Below are 19,124 nucleotides of genomic sequence, written 5' to 3' on the forward strand. Positions count from 1 at the left end.
GATGCAGCGTTTTGAGAAGACTAGGATTATTTTTGATTTTTAATTGAGGTAAAATTCACAATGTTGGTGCAGCCAACACCATGTCTAATTCTAGAACATTTTTTATCACCCCCAAAAGAAACCCCTTACCCATTAACCCAATCCCATTTCTCTTCCCCCCAGCACCTGGCATCCATTAATCTGTTTTGTGTATCTATAGATTTGCCTATTTTGGATGTTCATATAAATGGATCATACAGTATGTGGCTTTTTGTGTCTGGCTTTTTTGACTTAGGTTAATGTTTTCAAGGTTCATCTGTGTTATACTATTTAGCATGTATCAGTACTTCATTCCTTTTTATAGCAGAATAATATTCCATTCTATATATATATATATACCACATTTTGTTTATCTACTCATCAGTTGATGAACATTGGAGTTGTTTCTACATTTTGGCTATTATGAATAACCTGCTATGCATATTTACAAGTTTTTGTTTGAACACCTGTTTTCATTTCTCTTGGATATATATGTAGGAGTGGAATTGGTGGGTCATATGGTAATTTTATCTTTTAATTTCTTGAGTAACTGCTAAACTGTTTTCCACAGCAGCTGGCATCCTATATAATAAAAGCCTAATATGCTAAGTGTCCGGTCATCTGTTCAACCAATCAAAGCGTAATATGCTAATGATATGCTAAGGCCACTCAACTGCTTGCTATGACATGCACTGACTACCAGGGGTCAGATGCTCTGACTGGTAGGTTAGTTTGCTGCTGGGGTTCGGCCAATCGGGACTGAGTGAGACGGGTCAGACATGCCCTGGAGCCCTCCTGCGGTTCCTCCCTGGCTGGCCAACTTCCTGCGTCCCTCCCTGGCCCCAATGGTGGGTGGGTGGGTGGGAGGTAATCAACCAAAGATCATCCTGTATAATAAAGGGCTAATATGCAAATCGACCTAACAGCTGAATGACCCGTCCTATGAGGTGCACTGACCACCAGGGGGCAGATGCTCAACTCAGGAGCTGCTCCCTGGTGGTAGTGTGCTCCGACAGGAGGAGCACTGCTCAGCCAGAAGTGACTGATGAGTGCAGCCGCGGTGGTGGGATCTTCTCCCACCTCCACGGCAGCGCTCAGGATGTCTGGGGAGCAAGCCTAAGCCATCAGTTGGACATCCCCCAAGTGCTCCCAGACTGCGAGAGGGCTCAGGATGCACTGAAGGACCCCCCACCCCCACCCCAAGTGCACAAATTTCGTGCACTGGGCCTCTAGTCATTTTATATTCCCACTAGCAATATTAGAGGGTTCTAATTTCTCCACATCTTTGCCAACACTTATTTTCTATTTTTGATTATAGCCATTGTAATGGGATAAAGTAGTATCTCATTGTGATTTTTATTTGAATTCCCTAATGACTAATGAGGTTGAACATCTTTTCATGTGCTGTTGGCCATCTTATTTGGAGAAAAGTCCTTTGCTAATTTTTAAATTGGGTTATATATCTTTTTGCTGTTGAGTTGTAAGAAAATAGAAATTCTTGCTTGAACAAGAGAGTAGGATCAGACTGACTTCAGGCTTTTGCTGCACATACCTGTGTGCTAGTCTTGCACCCACAGTTGAGTCAATTACACCTCCACTTCCAAGAATGCAAGGTGTTGCCCTTACTTCCTCACTCAGAAGACACACCCTTACCTGCCCCTTTACCATGCCTACAGGCCAAACTCCACAGTAAACACTGTTGATTTGATCCTCTTGCTCTTGTAAGACTTGGGCAAACTAAAGATAAACTATAACAGTAACTTGTTTTATTTGGAAGACTTGTAGAATTTTAGTAGTCCTTACTGACTTGGCTTTCTGACCCTGGAGAAGCAGAAATAAAACAATGTATAATGGGAAACCTCTTGCTTTTATAAAGTTTGTTTTCATGAGATTTCCTTATTCTGTACTGTATACATTTATTTCTTACATGTGGTGGAACTTAGGAAAGTATTCCTTCTGGACTATAAGTTTTGGGTTTTGTTTTGTTTTAGAAATGAATCAAAGACCCCAGGGTTGTGATACTGGTAGTGATCTCTCCATCCTTTTCCTGATCTTTTTTACTCAGTTCCTGAAACAGACAAATACTTGTCATGTTTATTATATCCTTAGTACAGTTATACTGCACACAATTCAAGCTGTGGCATTTAGTGGTCTCTGAAGGACATTCTCTTTGCTGCTTTATTTCCTGAATGAAGCATTTTAGCCCTTCTAATCATTTCCTTGGGCATAATTATACTGACACTTCTACAACTCTTGTGTTGGACCTGTGCAAAGCCCAGTGTATCATTGAAGATAGGAAGTAAAATTATTTGACCTGACACTGCATTACATATGCTCTTGGGGCTAATTTGTAACAATTAAAATCTCAGGTAGTTTTCCTTCCTGGAGTTTTTGGGTCAGGTCTCAAAGAGCCATAGTGAGGCCGCTTGATGTAACACTCCCCTCCCCTGCCCCCAACGATTTCTGAATATTTCTATTTGAATGCCTCCAGTGATTTCTGTGATCTCATCCTTTTTCTTGAATGCTTCTCTTGGTTTCTGATAGTTTCCCTCCCACTTAGTGTTATTTGCTGGTTCCTCCTCTTCTTTTCAGTCTTACTAAATGTTGACTTTCTACAAGACTAAGTAAATCCTCTTATTCTGTGTTCTTTCTCTAGGAATTTCAGCCTTCTCATGGCTTCAGGTATTACCTGTATGCAAAATTATATCTCCATCCCAAACTTCTATGAACTTCAGACCCATGGCACTTGGATGTCTTAGGTCTCTTCAACTAAAATGCCTAAAACTAAACTCATAATGTTCCCTTCCAAACCTGATCCTCTTACGAGTTATTCTTGACATTTACCCCCCTCCCGTCCCCTCCCCCACACACACCCAACTTCTAATTTCTAATGGAGGTTATAGTGAAGTACTTGGTGAAAGTCCTCTTGTTGATTTTTCTTGTAAATATTTCTTAAGTCTATCTTTTTCTCCATCTCCCTTACCACCACTAAGATGTTATCTCTTTCCAAGACTATTGCAATGGCTTCTAATAGGTTTCTCAACATTCACCCTTATAGTCTCTAGTCCAGTGCTAACCAACCTTTTCTACATTATAGCACCCAGGAAATAATATTTGCATGATTCATTGGGATAAGTTTGGACAAAAGGTGCTCAAGGTTGGAGGCAACTGCTAAGGGGGGTTTTTGGCTGCCCTGAAACCCACCCACCCACTCTAGGAATTAAAGAGATCAATATCTTGGGCACATATGTTACCTGTTCATGACTTACTGGGCATTCTGTGGAAAGCTCTGTTCTAACTCATTCTCTACGTTGTAGCCAGAGTGATGTTTTGTTTTCAATGGAAATTTGATTTTTGTCACTTCTGCTTAAAACTTGGTGCCTTTTCATTATCTTCAAGGCACATTTTTAAAAAAGATCTTAAAAATTGACTTATAGAGAGAGAGGAAGGGAGAGGGAGAAAGATTAACATCAATCGGCTGCCTCCTGCATGACCCCTACCAGGGATCAAGCCTGCAACTGCAACCTGGGCATGTAGCCTTCTAACAGGGAATTGAACCGTCAACCTTTTGGTGTATGGGATGATGCCCAACCAAGTAAGCCACACTGGCCAGGGTAATGTTAAATTTTTAATATGGCATAAGATCCTGAATGATCTGACTCAGCCTCACCAGTTTCATCCTCTATATTCATTCATTCTCATATATTCATATTCTCTCTTTCTCTTTTCCTCCCCACCTCCTCCTTTCCTTCTCTACCTCCCTCCCTCCCCTTCAGCCTCGCTGACTGCCATTTAGTTTCCAGACATGCTGTGCTCCATTTGACCTTTGTACTTGCTGTTCCATTTGCCTGGAATTGGCTCTCTCCCCTACTCTAACCTCTCCATTTAGTTAATTCTTACTCATCCTTAGAACTAGTTCAAAAGTGCTTCTATGATTTCCTTAATTATACCAGGTGTTTCCTCCTTTAGACACTGTGCTTTTCCCTCAGAGCCCTCTTAAAACGGTAGTTAAATGGCTGTGTATGAATAAGTGTGCGACTTGCTCACTGTTCTAATCCCAGTGCTCTTTGGGTCTAACATATTGGGTGCTCAATAAATGTTGGTTAAATGAAATATATGTCAGTTCTTGGTGCTGGGGATGAAACATTAATCAAGTTCAGCAAGCTTCCTACTCTTATTCAGATACAGAATATAATAAATAAGCAGAAAGTAGAATGTAGCAAAGGTGATGATTTAGAGAGTTACTCCTTTTAATTGAGTAATCAGGGAAGTCCTCTTTGAAAACATGAAGTGAAAAGAAGCAGCCAACCACTTAAATGTTATCTAGAAGAAGAACAGTCCAGGTTGGAGGTACAGATGGTGCCTTAAGATTGGAATTATTTTGATGGAGTTGTGGAAGCAGTTAAAGTGGAAAAGTGGGGTAATAAGGTTGGAGTGCTTGGCAGGGATCAGATCGTGCAGGGCCTTATTGCCCAGGTTAGGGAGTTGGGATTTTATTCTAATTTTCATTGGAAGACATTAGAGAATTTTGAGCAGAAAGTAACCTGATTTACATGTTAAAAATTCATGACAGCCCTGACCCACACACCAGAGGGTCATGGATTCAATTCCTAGTCAAGGAGATGTACTTGGGTTGCAGGTTTGATCTGGCCCTGTGCAGGAGGCAACCAATCAGTGTGTCTCTCTCACATTGATGTTTCTCTCTTTCCCCTTTCTTCCCCTTTCCCCTCCCTTCCACTCTCTCTAAAAATCAATAGAAAAAATATCCTTGGGTGAGGATGAACAACAACAACAAAAATCATGACAAACGTTCAGGCTTGGATGATGGAGGCTTGGACTAGGATGGTAGCAGTGGAGCTGGATAGAGAGAATATTATCTATATATATATATAAAAGGCTAATATGCTAAGTGTCCTTCCTACTGTCTAACGGTTCGATATGACGTGCACTGACCACCAGGGGGCAGATGCTCAATGCAGGAGCTGCCGAGCTGCAGTGACTTGGCAGTGGCGGTTCTCAGGAGACGGACCCCAAAACCAGAGAGGAGGGAGCCCGATTCTTCGCAGGGCTGCGCGATTCCACCTTTGACTGTGGGTTATATTGTTGCTGGGGCACTATCGACCCTGAATCTGGTTTACTGTACTTACATTTGCGTTCCACACCCTGTACCGCAGCAACTTTGCAGAGTGCCCTCTCGCACTCTAGGATCCCTCAGGGGATGTCGGAGAGCTGGTTTCAGCCCAATCCCTGTAGGCCAGGCTGAGGGACCCCACCTGCTGGAGGGACCCTTGCTCACTCCGCAGAGGCCGGGGAGGGACCATGGAATTGGCTCCAGGGCGTGTCCGGCCCCTCTTGCCCAGTTCCGCCCCGCCAGCCACCTTCTAATTTTCTTTGAATGTGCACAAATCCGTGCACCGGGTCACTAGTTTAGGAATATATTTGGAAGTAATTTAAGAGTTGCTGATGCATTGGATGGGTTATATGGGGTTTTACTAAATCTGTATATAGAACATATACATATTAAAATTATACAGATTTATTTAATCTGTACACAGAACATACAAGAAACAACTAGATTTAGAGGCAGAAGGGGTGAAATTGGTAGAGGAAATATCAATAATTTAAGATACATAGATGAACTTATTTTACTGGCAGAAAGTAGCAATGATTTGAAATGACTTCCAATGAAAGTGAAAGAAGAAAGTACTAAAGCAAGGCTGCATTTGAACATTAGGAAGACAAAAATGACTACAGAATAAATACACAACTGTAACACAATGAAGATACCAAAATTGTTTAATATTTTGCTTACTTTGGTTCAGTCATCAGTTCAAATAGAGACTGCAACAGGAAGTCAAGAAAAGGCTGAGATTCGGAGGGGCAGCAATGGAAGAATTAGAAAAGATGACCAATAGCAAAGATGTGTCACTAGAAACCAAGGTTAAGATCATTTGTACCCTCATATTCCCAATTATTATGTACAGATACAAAAGTTAGATAGTGAAGAAGGTTGATAGGAGAAAATTAATTCATTTGAAATGTGATGTTGGAGGAGAGCTCTGAACTGCCCGAAAGAAGAACAAGTGGATTCTAGAACAAATTAAGCCTGAAACATCACTGGAGGCAAAAATGACAAAACTGAAACTGTCCTATTTGAGACAGAGTTCGTTGGGAAAGAAAGTAATGCTGGAAAAAAACTAGAAGGCAGCAGCAGGAAAAGAGGAAGACTAAATGCAAGATGGGTTGACTCCATAGAAGAAACCATAGGCATGAATCTACAGGTTCTAAGCAGGGCAGTTGGGGACAGGACATTGTGGACATCACTCATTCACAGGGTAGCCAGGAATCAGAGCTGACTCAGTGGCCCTTAATATACATAGGGTTTAAAGAGAAGAAAATCAGGATGGCTTCTGTTTTTTGTTGGTTTGTTTTTTCCTGTGGTTTTAAAGTTGAGCAATTAGATGAGTGGTATTCACTAAGATGGAGAAGACGGGGGGAGCGGAGAATGAGGTGACTATAAATCATCTTGGTTTGACATCCAAGAGGATATGTTTTGTAAGCAATTGGATGTATAAATCTGGAATTAAGGGGAAGTCAGGGTTGGAGATATAAATTTGGGAGTAATTTAAATTGATGTTTAAAACTGTGGGACTAGCCCGGCTGGTGGCTCAGTGATTTGAGCATCAGCTTATGGGCCAGGAGGTCTTGATTTGATTCCTGGTCAGGGCACTTGCCCAGGTTGTGGGCTCAATCCCCAATAGGGGGCGTGCAGGAGGTAGCCGATCAATGATTCTCTCTCATTGATGTTTTCATCTTTCCCTTTCCCTTTCTCTCTGAAATTAATAAAAATATATTAAAATAAATAAAACTGTGGGACTAGTTGAGAGTTTCTAAGAGAAAGTGTAGATGGGGAAAAGAGAAGTTCCAGGATACCTTCCTGGAAAATGCCAACATTTTGAAGTTGAACATCAGAGGAGTAGTCAGCAAAAGAGAACTTGGAGTGTAGCCAGTGATGTAGGAGGAAAATAAGAATGTGGTATCGTGACAGCTAAGAAAAGAAAGCATTTTAAGAATTGTGTTGAATGCTGTTGATGAGTAAGAATGGGTTGAGTAAGAGAATAGAGAAGTAACCACTGCTTTGGACAACAGAGCTTATTGGTGAGCTGGACCACAGTCAGTTTAATAGAGTAGATCAGTGGTTCTCAACCTGTGGGTCTCGCTAAGACCATCGGAAAACACGTATATAATTACATATTGTTTTTGTGATTAATCACTATGCTTTCATCATGTTCAATTTGTAACAATGAAAATACATCCTGCATATCAGATATTTACATTACGATTCATAACAGTAGCAAAATTACAGTTATGAAGTAGCAACGAAAATAATGTTATGGTTGGGGGTCACCACAACACGAGGAACCGTATTAAAGGATCGCGGCATTAGGAAGATTGAGAACCACTGGAGTAGATGGACATGATTGGAGAGATCTGAGGAGCAAATGGGAGGTAAGGAAGTGGAGGCAGCTATTAAAAACAAGTGGTTCAAGAAGTTTTGCTAGGAAGGGGAGAAAGTGGGCAGTACCTACAGGGGAATGTGAGATCAACAAAGATAAAAAAATAAAAAAGATTTGTCCCACTAAGAAAGATGTTACAGAGAAAGAAAAATTGAAGATTAAGAAGAAAGAAAAGGGATAACTGGGGAGTGAAATTTTGAGAAGGTGAGTGGAGATGGACAGTGCCCAGGTGGAAGGGTTATGTTTTGATAGAAGCAGGGACACTCTCTCCATTTTAACAATAGGGAAAGAAGGGAGTGTATGTATAGGCGGAGGTCCAGTAGTAGATCTGGTAGTGGGAAGAAGAGGGAATTCTCATTAGATTGCTTGTATTTTCTCAGTGAGCTGGAAATGGGGGGAGGAGGGGGAGGGGAGAGAATATAGGATATTTGAGGAGAACAGGGATGAAATAGTAATTTTGGAGAGCAGACAAGTGAACATACTAGGTGTACCGGTTAATAATGTGGATTTTGTAATCAAAACATGATAATTTCAAGAGAAACATCAAAAGTGCTTTATTCGATTTGCTTGTAAACGATTGGAAATTGTTTTCTGAGCAATGTTTAATCTTTCTGCAAGTTGTTTTTGAGTTTGACACACATATTCATCCAATACTGTTTGTAACTGTTGGTCTTCAAACTTTTTTCGGTTGACCTGGACGTTCTTTGTCTTTCACATCGAAATCATCACTTTTAAAGCGTTTAAACCAGCGTTCACAAGTATCTTGAGATGGAGCATGTTCATAAGCTTCCTGAAGTATACGATAACTTTTTCTTCCAAATTAAGTAATGAATTAAAACTTACCTCAAATGCTCTTTTTTTGGCACGAAATTTGAAATTTTTAAGTGTAAAAATATCTATGATGTTAACATTTTCAGCAAATTTGACATATGAAGTTTTTTAAAAAAATATATTTTTATTGATTTCAGAGAGGAAGGGAGAGGGAGAGAGAGAGAGAGATAGAAACATCAATGATGAGAGAGAATCATTGATTGGTTGCCTCCTACATGCCCCCTACTGGGGACTGAGCCTACAACCCAGGCATGTGCCCTTGACCGGAATCGAACCTGGGACCCTTCAGTCCGCAGGCCAATGCTTTATCACTGAGCCAAACCAGCTAGGGCGACATGAAGTTTTGAAGCTTGCTGTCAATACAACAAAATAGCATACATATCAAATCGCATATATATCAACATATGTATAACTCCATCTATTGAAAAAAATCCGCATTATTAACCGGTACACCTAGTATTAAGGAAGTTTAATAGAATTTCCAAACAGTATTGAGTGCCATTTGAGATTCATGATCCTGAATTTAAAGGGAAACCGTTCAGCATAGTTAAGTGTTTTTCTCCAGCAGTATTCAGCTGTTTAGGTACAAGCCTGGTGTAGGTAGATGGTTGGGTTTAACTTGGGTTGGCATTTAGCCAGGCAAGTGCAGCAGAAGGAGAGGGGGGCAAAGGAGAAAAGGGTGATTACAAGGGGAATAAATATCAATGATGGACTGTGCAGGCTAAACTGGGTAGGAGGGGGGAAAGGCTATAGAAGCATAATGGATAATGAAAAACTTGTTGCTGAGTGATGAAGTTGAAGAACTGCCTGGAGAGAGAGACATCAGATAGAAGTGACCTGAAGAACTATGAAGTGGTGGTGAAATTACTGGTGTTGACAAGATCTCTAGGATATGACCATGGTCGGTCAGAGTTGGGGTAAAGTAAAAATTGTGAGGGGAAAGGAAGTCATGGGATTGATGGATCATCTTCATTCTTGTTGATGTCACTTTGAGTGGTGCAGCAGTGGAGAGCCATCAGTGAATGCGGGGTCCCCAAGGATATTGGTAAGATTGCAGCAATGAATGAAGTAGGGAAAGACAATGGGTAAAGCATGATGCCACAGACTTCATGAATCACGGTTTTTGGAGGGAAAAAGAGGAGAAATGGTTTGGCAGTTGGATGAAGGAATGAGTGGAAGGATGGTTGGTTGGAAATTTATGTGTTTATTAAGTAGCTCTCGTTAAAATTCTCTGTAATCTCTAACTGTTGGACTCTGTTCTACTTTTAAAAACTCCCTCCTTTTTAAAAACAGAGGTTGGCAAACTATAGCCTGCTGGCCAGATCTGACATGCTGCTTGTTTTTGTGTTTGTAGAACACAGCATTCACTTACACCATACCCATTTGTTTACACATTGACTATGGCAGCTACAATGACTGAGTTGAGTAGTTGTGAGAGAGACTATACCACAAAGCCTAAGGTATTTACTATCTGGTCCTTTATAGAAAAAGTTTGGTGACTCCAACTTTTGAACAGTGGTTCTTAAACTGTAGTGTGCCTCAGAATCACCTGGAGGGCTGTGAAAACACAGATTGTTGGGCCCCACCCTTAGAATTTCTGATTCAGTGAGTCTGAGTTGGGGCCCAAGAATGTGCATTTCTAGCAAGTTCCCAAGTGTTGCTGATACTGCAAAATTTTCAGGGACCTCACTTTAAGACATACTGTTTTAGATATTTAAGGTAGTGGTCAGGTTCCTTCTTCCGTTAACCTTCTCTGAGCCACATGTCCCTTCCTACTTCAGCTACTTACCAGTTGACATGTTTACTGACTTGTCTCATCCCTTTTAGTCCTGGTGCCCACAAATGTCATGATTCTGTGAATGAAGCCTGATCAGTGCCATATGCTTTGGAGCAGTTGCCCCTCCTGCCTTTCCGCTTACCTATGAGCGTTCTTTGTACTTTCTTCCCCGGTTGTCTGATGGAATGGGCTTTCTCTGGGACTTACCTGAAGCTGATGCATTAGGGAGAGCAACAGTAGGTAGAGATCACCTACTGTTTGGAGGAATTTCCCCCATCAGTGTGTCTCTGCTAGAAGGTGCTTGAGTAGTGTAAAGGTTTCTTGGGCAGATTGAGCATCTTATCACATGGGAATCTGACCCCATATAGTACCGGTGTCAGAGTCTTTTAGCAGGTAAAGGAGCACCTGGGAGAAAAACAAGATCAGTCAGCTGAACCAAGTCTTTTATCCCTATCTTTCAGCAGAGAAGCCTTTATTTTCTCCCATGTGGCAGAAAATGGACTGCATCCGTTATTTATTGCTGAGTAACAGGTTAACCCCATACTTAGCAGCTGAAAATAACAAACATTTCTTTTAAAAATATATTTTTAAATTGATTTCAGAGAGGAAGGGACAAGGAGGAAGTGATTGAAACATCGATGATGTGAAAATAATTGATCAGCTGCCTCCTGCATGCCCCGTACCGGAGATGGAGCCTGCAACCTGGGCATGTGTCCTGACAGGGAATTGAACCGTGACCTCCTGGTTCATAGGCCGATGCTCAACCACTGAGCCACACTAGTCAAGCTACAACAAACATTTCTTATCTCAGTTTCTATGGGTCTGGAATCTGGGCATGGCTCACTGAGGACAATGCTCAGGTCTCTCATGAGACTACCTGCAAGTTTTTGGTGGGGCTGTGGTCTCACTTGAAGGCTCCACAGGGAAGTGATGAGGGTTCTGCTTCCAACCTCAACCACTTCTTTGTTGGCAAGCCTCTGTCCTTTGACACATGGGGTCCTCCTAGCTGGTCTCATGATGTGGCAGTTGCCTTCCCTTAAGAGGAGCAATAGGGTGGTGGGGGGGTGGTGGGGGGGGGCAGGAGGAAGGGAGAAAGGGGAAACCTCTTAAAGCTGTTCTGAAAGATGCAGAGACAGTAACCTCTTCTTACATTTCTCTTTATTCTCCTGCTCCATGTCTAAAATTGCTTTCTCTGAGTTTGTTTGCTAGTCATATATAGTTCATAAGTTACCTTATAACCTAGGTGTGTTCGTAATGGTGAAGTGGATGTACCTGGATGAATTCACAAGTGGACGTGTGTGCTTGGATCACTGGTCTCTTAGCTTTAAATCCCCGCTCAGGTCTGGCCATTCCTGCCTCTGGTGAGTGCTCCTCGCCCGTTCGGGCCACCCGAGCACTTGCACTTTCAGAGCTCTGCACAGCTCCTGCTTGCTGTGGCTCTGCCCGTCTCTGTATCATTTCCCTTTCTGACTTCTCTTACTGTGCCCTCTCATAGCTTTTCATTTTTCTTCTTCCTCCTCTTCTTTCCTGGCCTCCATTACATTTTACCCCTTGTCCGCCAAGACTTGCCCCCTCAGCCTTCAGTGAATTCTTAGCCTCTTGCTAAACTTCCCCACTGTGGGCAGCTGGCACCCTCTGGCCATTTTACAGTTCCGCAAACTGAGAGAACACGAGAATCATTGAGGCTCTTGGGTTTTTAATTTGGAAGTCATGGGAGAGACAGTGAGAAGGTGGCCTTTGCCTGAGGTTTTTTGACTAATAGTAGAGCATGAAGTTGGCAGTTGTGTGCTGAAGCTGGATATTCAGCAGAGGAAGAGTGTGTGGCCAGGATAGGTCAAACTCAGGGTCAGAAACATGGAGCTCAGAGCAGAGGGTCTCTGAGCACAGATCTCATAGAATATTAGGGCCAAGGTAACCAAGACTGCCATGCCTGCTGCTCCTGTAGACTGGATTGGAGGCAGAGGACAAGCCAGGTCTGCTTTTATCCGACACGCCTCCCCCCTTCCCTGAGCTCCATTATACTTGTCTTATTATTATTTTGTCTTTAAGACAAGAGTTCATTTGAAGAAAGAGTTCTGTGACTAAAGAAAAATGGGGGTGTAGGAACGAACACTGGTATTGTCCAAATCCTCATTTTACAAATGGGGAAATAGAGGGCGTAAGGGGAAAACTTTTTTCTGTACTCCAGGAAATGACACAGGAAAATATTAATGTAGAGGAAGAGAGGACAAGCTTCCTAAGAAAAAAAGGTCTGTAGAGATAGCGTCACAAGATGAATGACCTCAGAAGTCTATTTGAGAGATCGTGTCATGCTAGCAAAGTTCTAGGGACTGGAGCCTTTTCCTCCACGAGAGTATAAGAATGAAACACCAGTCCCTCAGTCTGACTCTCAGAGAGAACCTCAGGCTGATGAGCAATAAGTCCAACAATTTCATTTCCTTGGCCATGCTGAGCCCCACAGGAAATCTCAGACTTTCACATCAGGACAAGGCCCCACAAGAATGTCGCTGCACCCAGAGCTCCGTGGTTTGATGCCACTAGAGAATTTCCTAGGGAAAGGCTCTGAAGGAGATTGCTCAGCAAGACAGAAAAATGCTGCAGTGAGGCCAGCAAATGCCTTCCTGGGATGCCTGGTGGAGGTTTGGGTTTAAAATGTCCCCTGGAGTTTAAACAGCATAGCCCCCTTGTAGCTCACAGCAGCCCTGTTCCTGAGTAGTTTCTCATGGATTTGCCACTTCAGGATGTGGGGAATTGGGATGGTTTGCTTTACAGTTTTACAAGTGGCCTAATGAGGCGTAAGGGTCTGTACTGTTTGTGGGATAAGGCTTTGATGCCCATTGGGATCAGTGAGGTTTGAATTTTAGATCTATATATATCCAGGGGCAGAGGTTAGAGGGCAGTGCCAAACACTACAAACAACCTTGAAGGAGAATGGTCAGTCTCTGCCTTTGCTTTCTTTGTAGGGTGTTCCTCAGCCATTTAAGCCGGCAGGAAGAATTAATTAAAAAGGAGCAGTGTGTGTGTACAAGTAAATCAGTAAGGCATCATTTCCCATAAAAAACACTTCTTAAAAATTTATTTTTATTGATTTCAGAGAGGAAGGGAGAGAAAGATAGAAACATTAATGATGAGAGAGAATCATTAATTGGCTGCCTCCTGTACACTTCCCACTGGGGATTGAGCCTGAAACCCTGGACATGTGCCCCAAACCTTCCTGGTTCATAAGTCAGTGCTCAAACACTAAGCACACCAGCCGGGCAATAAACACATTTTTATTCAGCTGGTATTGAGTTCCTATTATGTACCATTCATTCTTCTAGACATGGACTATATCAGCAAACAGAACAAAGTCCTGCCCTCATGACCTTTTCTTATAAGGGAGGACAGACAGACAAATTCTGCTTCTGGTGGTGACAGGTGCTATGGAGGAAAATCAGGGTGAGAATAGAGACATAATCAAAAGGCATTTCCCATAAGGTGACACTGAGAAAGGCCGGAAGGAAGTGAGCATGTAATGTGGCTACCTGGGGAAAAGAGTTCCTACACAGAGAGAGCCAAAGGGCAAAGGCCAGGCAGGAGCATAGCAGGTGGACTGGAGGAGCTGAATGAGAGGGAGTTGTGGGCGGGGTGGTCAGAGAGTCAGCTGAGAACAGAACTACGTGGCGTTTTGAAAAGGCTTGCCTTTTACTTAGGAGTAAAAACCCATTGGAGGCCTTTAAGTGTTAAAAGATGAGTCTGACCAATGTGGAGAAGAAACTCAAGGGGGTCAAGGGCAGAAGAAAGGAAAACCACTTATGGGGCTATTCATTCATTATGGTCAGATTCTGGATACAGGATTTGTTGATTGATTCCATGTCAGATGTGACAGAAGAGTCAAGGATGACATCAAAGTTTCTGTCTTGAGCAATTGTAAGAATGGGGCTGTCATTTACAGAAATGGGGAAGGCTGGGGTCCACAGAATTTCTGGCTTGACTAAGTAGTTTTAGGAAGAAGTTGTGGAGATCCAAGGAGGAAAAGTTTGACTTAATCATTGGTTCCTTCATTTTCTCCATTCTCTCTGAAAGTCTGATTTGTATTTGGGTCAATTCTACCACAGTTTTCGGAGGGGGAGAAATATGGTTCCATGGTATTAACTTTTAAGGATCCTTACCCATGCCTGTACAGATCAGTGTGGTCAGAGGCTCTTTGTGGTAGATTCTGTCCCTGGTGCAGACCTCATTTCAGGTGCCATGTTGGTTTCCTAGGGCTACATAACCAGTTACCACAAAGTGGGTGGTTTACGACACAGAAATGTATTCTCTCATAATTCTGGAGGCTAGAAGTCCAAAATCAAAGTGTTGCAGGGCCCTGCTCCTTTGGAAAGGCTTAGGGAATAATTCTCCCTTCCCTCTTCTGAGCTTCTGGTGGTTGCTGACCATCCTTGGCTTATAGACACAATCCTCCACTCTCTACCTCCATTGATGCATGGCATTCTCCCTTTGTATCCCTTTGTCTTTGTGTGGCCTTCTTATAAGGACACTAATCATTGGATTTAGGGCCCAGCCTAATCCAGTATGACCTCATCTTAACTCGGTTACATTTCCAAAGACCCTGTTTCCAAATTAAGTCCCAGTCACTGGTTCCAGGGGTTAGAACGTCAACACATCTTTTTATGAGACACAATTCAACCCACAACACATGCTTTGATCTGGGTTTGATTATGAGAGTCTTTTAGATGTGTTTGAGGATGAGATAGGACCTATTGAAATCAAGTTAGAACACAGGTCCCTCTGGGCTAGGGATGCCCCATCTGTTGGGATGAAAAACTTTTTTCTTGTCCAGCAAATTTAGGTAAACTGAAGATTTAAAAATAGACAAGTTCATTTTGCATTATTTTTTGAAACTTGAAGACTTTAGGATATGCAGTGGTAAAATCATGAAGAAGTCATGTAACTGGAAGACAGAAGGAATAGAAATTATAAAATGAAGAATTTTAAAGATAAGAATCACTTTGATTTTGACCTGAATTGAGGCCTGGACTATAGGTAGAAAAGCTCTTGCTGATGTTCCAAGTTTATGGTTTTGCTGGTTGGGGCATCAAGTTGGCAGAAATGGAGTGCCGCACACCTGTGTCCCTGAGCCCTGACCCTTGGCTGACTACTGCAGAGTACAACTTGTTTGCTCCACTAGCCTTTTCCTTAGATTCCCACGGGGCTGGATGCTACATGGCACTGTCTAGCTGCTGCTCCCCTTCTGTGCAACACCCAGTACATACACATTCTTCAGTGGTGTGTCCGGCGTTTATTAGCATTTCCTTCTTTTTAACTCACCGCAGTAGAGTCTAAAGGTTGTTTATCAAAGAAAGTTGAAGTTTCCACTCTGATATCACAATGATAGGACTATGTCGGGTCTAGCAATGTAATTAAAATTCTTTAGCAAGAACATACACTTGTGACCAACAAATTATGGTTCTATGAGTTTTTATGGTGCTCCTGTTGTTCGTAAGGAATTGTGTGGGAGTTGGACAGATGGGAGATAGGTAAAGAGATATTGCTTTTTCTCAACTTCAGGAAATTTGAAGAAAGAAGACAAACAGGAATTAGAGGTTCACACAAAAATTGATAAAGATCGGTGGATGCCACAATATTTGGCACCTGCAGGAAAAAAATCTGTAAATGTATTGTTTAATAAGTATCTGGGTGGAGAGTGGGAGAAGCTAAAGGCAGGGATATATAGTGAGGTTTAGTGGCACAGGCCTCAAGTGATAGTGGGATTAGATTTTCCTGCAAGGTCTATCGGACCAGGCTGCTCACCTGTCCTTTGCCCTAGCCTTTCCCTGGCTCTTCTGGGCACTCTAGTGGTCAGTGTGAAGCCACAGCTGCTCGTGTGAAGGGGTAGGTTTGAGAGAAGGGCACTGGCCGCATCTGCACCGCCTGGGCCAGTGCTCTGCATTACTGGCTTAGTCACACACATCCTTGGAGGGGATGATTTTGAGTTTTTCTCAAAAAGGGAGCCTTCATTTCATGTCTGTTAAATGGGAATGCAGCCACAACTATGTCTTCAGGGCAGGGACCAGTGGTGAAGCCACCATACTTCTGGGGTGACCACAGGGCAAATAATGTACAGACATCATTTCCTTTGACTAATCTTTTGTAATCCTGGTCCAGATGTGGCTCCTGAAAGTAAAGTTCTTTGTCTAAGTTGAGATTTTTAATTTAGGACCCAGATGGGGAAGGAGGTAAACTTCCAGAGGGTCTGTTTTCCTCAGTGTGTCACTGTCCTGGATTCCTGGCAGGCAGCAGTTTCATTAGAAAAGCAGATTTCATCCTGACTCATCTGCCTCGGTGAGATGTGTGATACAACTTTTTAGGACTCATGAAGCCTGTTGTCTCGCTGGACAGAGCAGAGGGTACACGGTCCATTCGGCAGTGGTGGTGGCTACTGGACCTGGCTGGGCCCATGGAAAACCTTGAGAGAGAGTCTGCTATGGGGCTGGAGCTTTGTCCTGGAATTTCCTGGCCTTTGTCTGGTGTAACTTCATGTACCGAGACGCCTGTTTTTAGAGTCTACTTCCTTCTAGGGCCATAGTCGGCAAACCGCGGCTCGCGAGCCACATGCGGCTCTTTGGCCCCTTGAGTGTAGCTCTTCCACAAAATACCACGTGCGGGCGCACACGTACAGTGCGATTGAAATTTCGTAGCCCATGCGCAGAAGTCAGTATTGTGTGGAAGAGCCGGTATTTTGTGGAAGAGCCACACTCAAGGGGCCAAAGAGCCGCGGTTTGCCGAGCCGCAGTTTGCCGACCACTGTTCTAGGGCAAGAGTGCTACTGCCTTCTACTCTGCTTTCTGTACCAAGCGACCTCCTCCCCCCGAGGGTCAGGGATCAGGTGTGTGTACCTGGCTCCCAATCAACAGCATGCTCCTGGAAGTCACTGGTCACAGAGGAGAAGCCATGACCATTGGGCATAAAAGTCGTATCTGCCAACCCGGCCCATTCACCCTAACCTTGTTTCTTACCTCACATTGCAGCAGAAAAAATCCTACCTGGAGCGCAGCGTGAAGGAAGCTGAGGACAACATCCGGGAGATGCTGATGGCACGAAGGGCACAGTAGGAAGCCTCTAGGGAAGCTTTCCCTCCTGACCCCTCCCATTCCTGGCAAGGACAAGGGGCTTGTGAGGGAAATAGCGTCTGCTATACCCTGGTGGACGTTTTATCTGGATGGCCTGGTAACCCTGTTTTCTACATCACCCTGAGCCCCTTTCAAATCCCAAGCCCTTATTTTTTATCCTGGCTCTGCCTAAGACATTCTTCTCCCCTGGGGGTGAGTCCTGAACTCCCAGGAGAGGGGAGATGGGAGCCAGGACAGGTAGGGGAGCTCTGCCCATGCCCCCTACTAGTCATGCTGGTCAGACCAATAAAAGGCATCTGTGCCACTCTGCTAAGTTTGCTTTTCTTGAGCCGATGGATGAGAACAGAGAGGCAGAGGCTATCTCTACCTGAGCTCCTCCCTGTCCCTCTCTAGGGCTGGGGCCCTGCTCCTTCTGCATCGAAGTCTTCCCCACTTCTTTTTTCCTCTCTGATCCTTCAAGTAAACCCTTCAAGCTCACAGCCTCCATGGAATGTGCAAGTAGGAAAGAAAGGAGACCAGGGCATAGCTGAATTTTAAGTGAGGACAGCAGTCCTTGGTGGCAGTATGCCTAAAGATTCCTTTCCTGCTTTTTCCCCAAACATCCCATATAAGCCAGCAGCACCTCCAAGACTGTCTCCCTTCGGTCATAAGGTGGACACTATAATTCTGAGGCCTCCTAGAGGCTCAGGGGCAGTGGTGTGTTGGAGCTGGCTTATACTGGCTCAGGAGAGCCAGTTATTCAATTTTCAGGAATTTTGTTGCAAGCCAGTTGTTAAACACAGCCATTATTAAAAATTAAATTATGTAACTTTACAATTAAATTATTAAAGAACAAGGGTAATAAATATTCAAAACATCTAATAACTAAATCTGCCTGTGATCTATGTTTTTGAGGTTAACAGTCTTATATCTGGACGGTGGAACCATTACATAAACAGTGCACTTTTGTGCTTCTCTTCCCAACTCTACTCTCAGGACATCATGGGAACTTGAAATCAGCTATGGTGGGACTATTTACTCCACAGAAATCAGGTGATGCTACAAAATCATGGCGTTTTGTTTATTTTTAAAGAGAGAGAACTGGTAGTTAAATATTTATAAGCATATCACCACTTGCAGCGGTTCTCAACCTGTGGGTCGCGACCCCTGAAAATACATCCTGCATATCAGATACTTACATTACGATTCATAACAGTAGCAAAATTACAGTTATGAAGTAGCAACGAAAATAATTTTATGGTTGGGGGTCACCACAACATGAGGAACTGTATTAAAGGGTCGCGGCATTAGGAAGGTTGAGCACCACTGGCTTAGAGGGAAGGTGGGCAGGCAGAGGAAGGCAGGGAGTTGTCAACTGCAGCCTCTTGGGGCTGGCAGGGCAGGCCCTTAGGGGAAGCTCTGACTCGCTGTTCTGGCAGCTCAGCGCCACCCTGTGGCCAAAGCTAAGATGGTGGCATGGCTAACTGATTTGAATTATGCCAGCTTTTTGCGTGTGCGCATGTGTGCATGTCAGCAGGAAAAGAAAGCTTTGGGTCTGGCCGAACTCTGGACTCCTGTTCTCCTTCCTGCCAGAGACAGCCCATAGTTACCAAGTTACCAAGTAGACTTTCCTAGGCTCTGGGTAAAAGTGGGTCTGGCTCATTGGTGAGCCCGTCTTTGAGTGGGACTAGGGAGAAAATGCTAGCTTGGTGAGGGCCCCATGATCTGACTGAAGGCCCCAGCCTCGGACCTAGTTTCCTAATAACACCCACCCTGCTCATATAGCAGCCAGAATGAAAAGGTAAATATGCCCCTCATCATATAATGGACAGCGGCCACTAGCTGAGATACCCACAGCTTAAATTTTACCTGGAATAATTCAGACAGTTG

At 43.4% G+C, this 19,124-nt stretch overlaps 1 protein-coding gene across 2 annotated transcripts in view; it reads left to right on the top strand.

The window, feature by feature from the left end:
* Positions 1–17,568, top strand: part of PFDN1 (prefoldin subunit 1) — a 55,960-nt gene extending 38,392 nt beyond the window's left edge. The window contains exon 4 of one of the 2 annotated variants that reach the window (XM_006086500.3): positions 17,154–17,568. In XM_006086500.3, coding sequence (XP_006086562.1) covers positions 17,154–17,237 — 84 coding nt within the window. In that variant the 3' untranslated portion in view covers positions 17,238–17,568. Of the gene's footprint in view, positions 1–4,775; positions 4,929–17,153 lie in introns of those variants that run through there. The other variant, XM_023752079.1, reaches the window with a different exon arrangement.
* The last annotated feature ends 1,556 nt before the right edge of the window (positions 17,569–19,124 follow it).

This window comes from Myotis lucifugus, unplaced genomic scaffold, assembly GCF_000147115.1.
Source record: "Myotis lucifugus unplaced genomic scaffold, Myoluc2.0 scaffold_28, whole genome shotgun sequence".
NCBI classification, from domain to species: Eukaryota; Metazoa; Chordata; class Mammalia; order Chiroptera; family Vespertilionidae; genus Myotis; species Myotis lucifugus.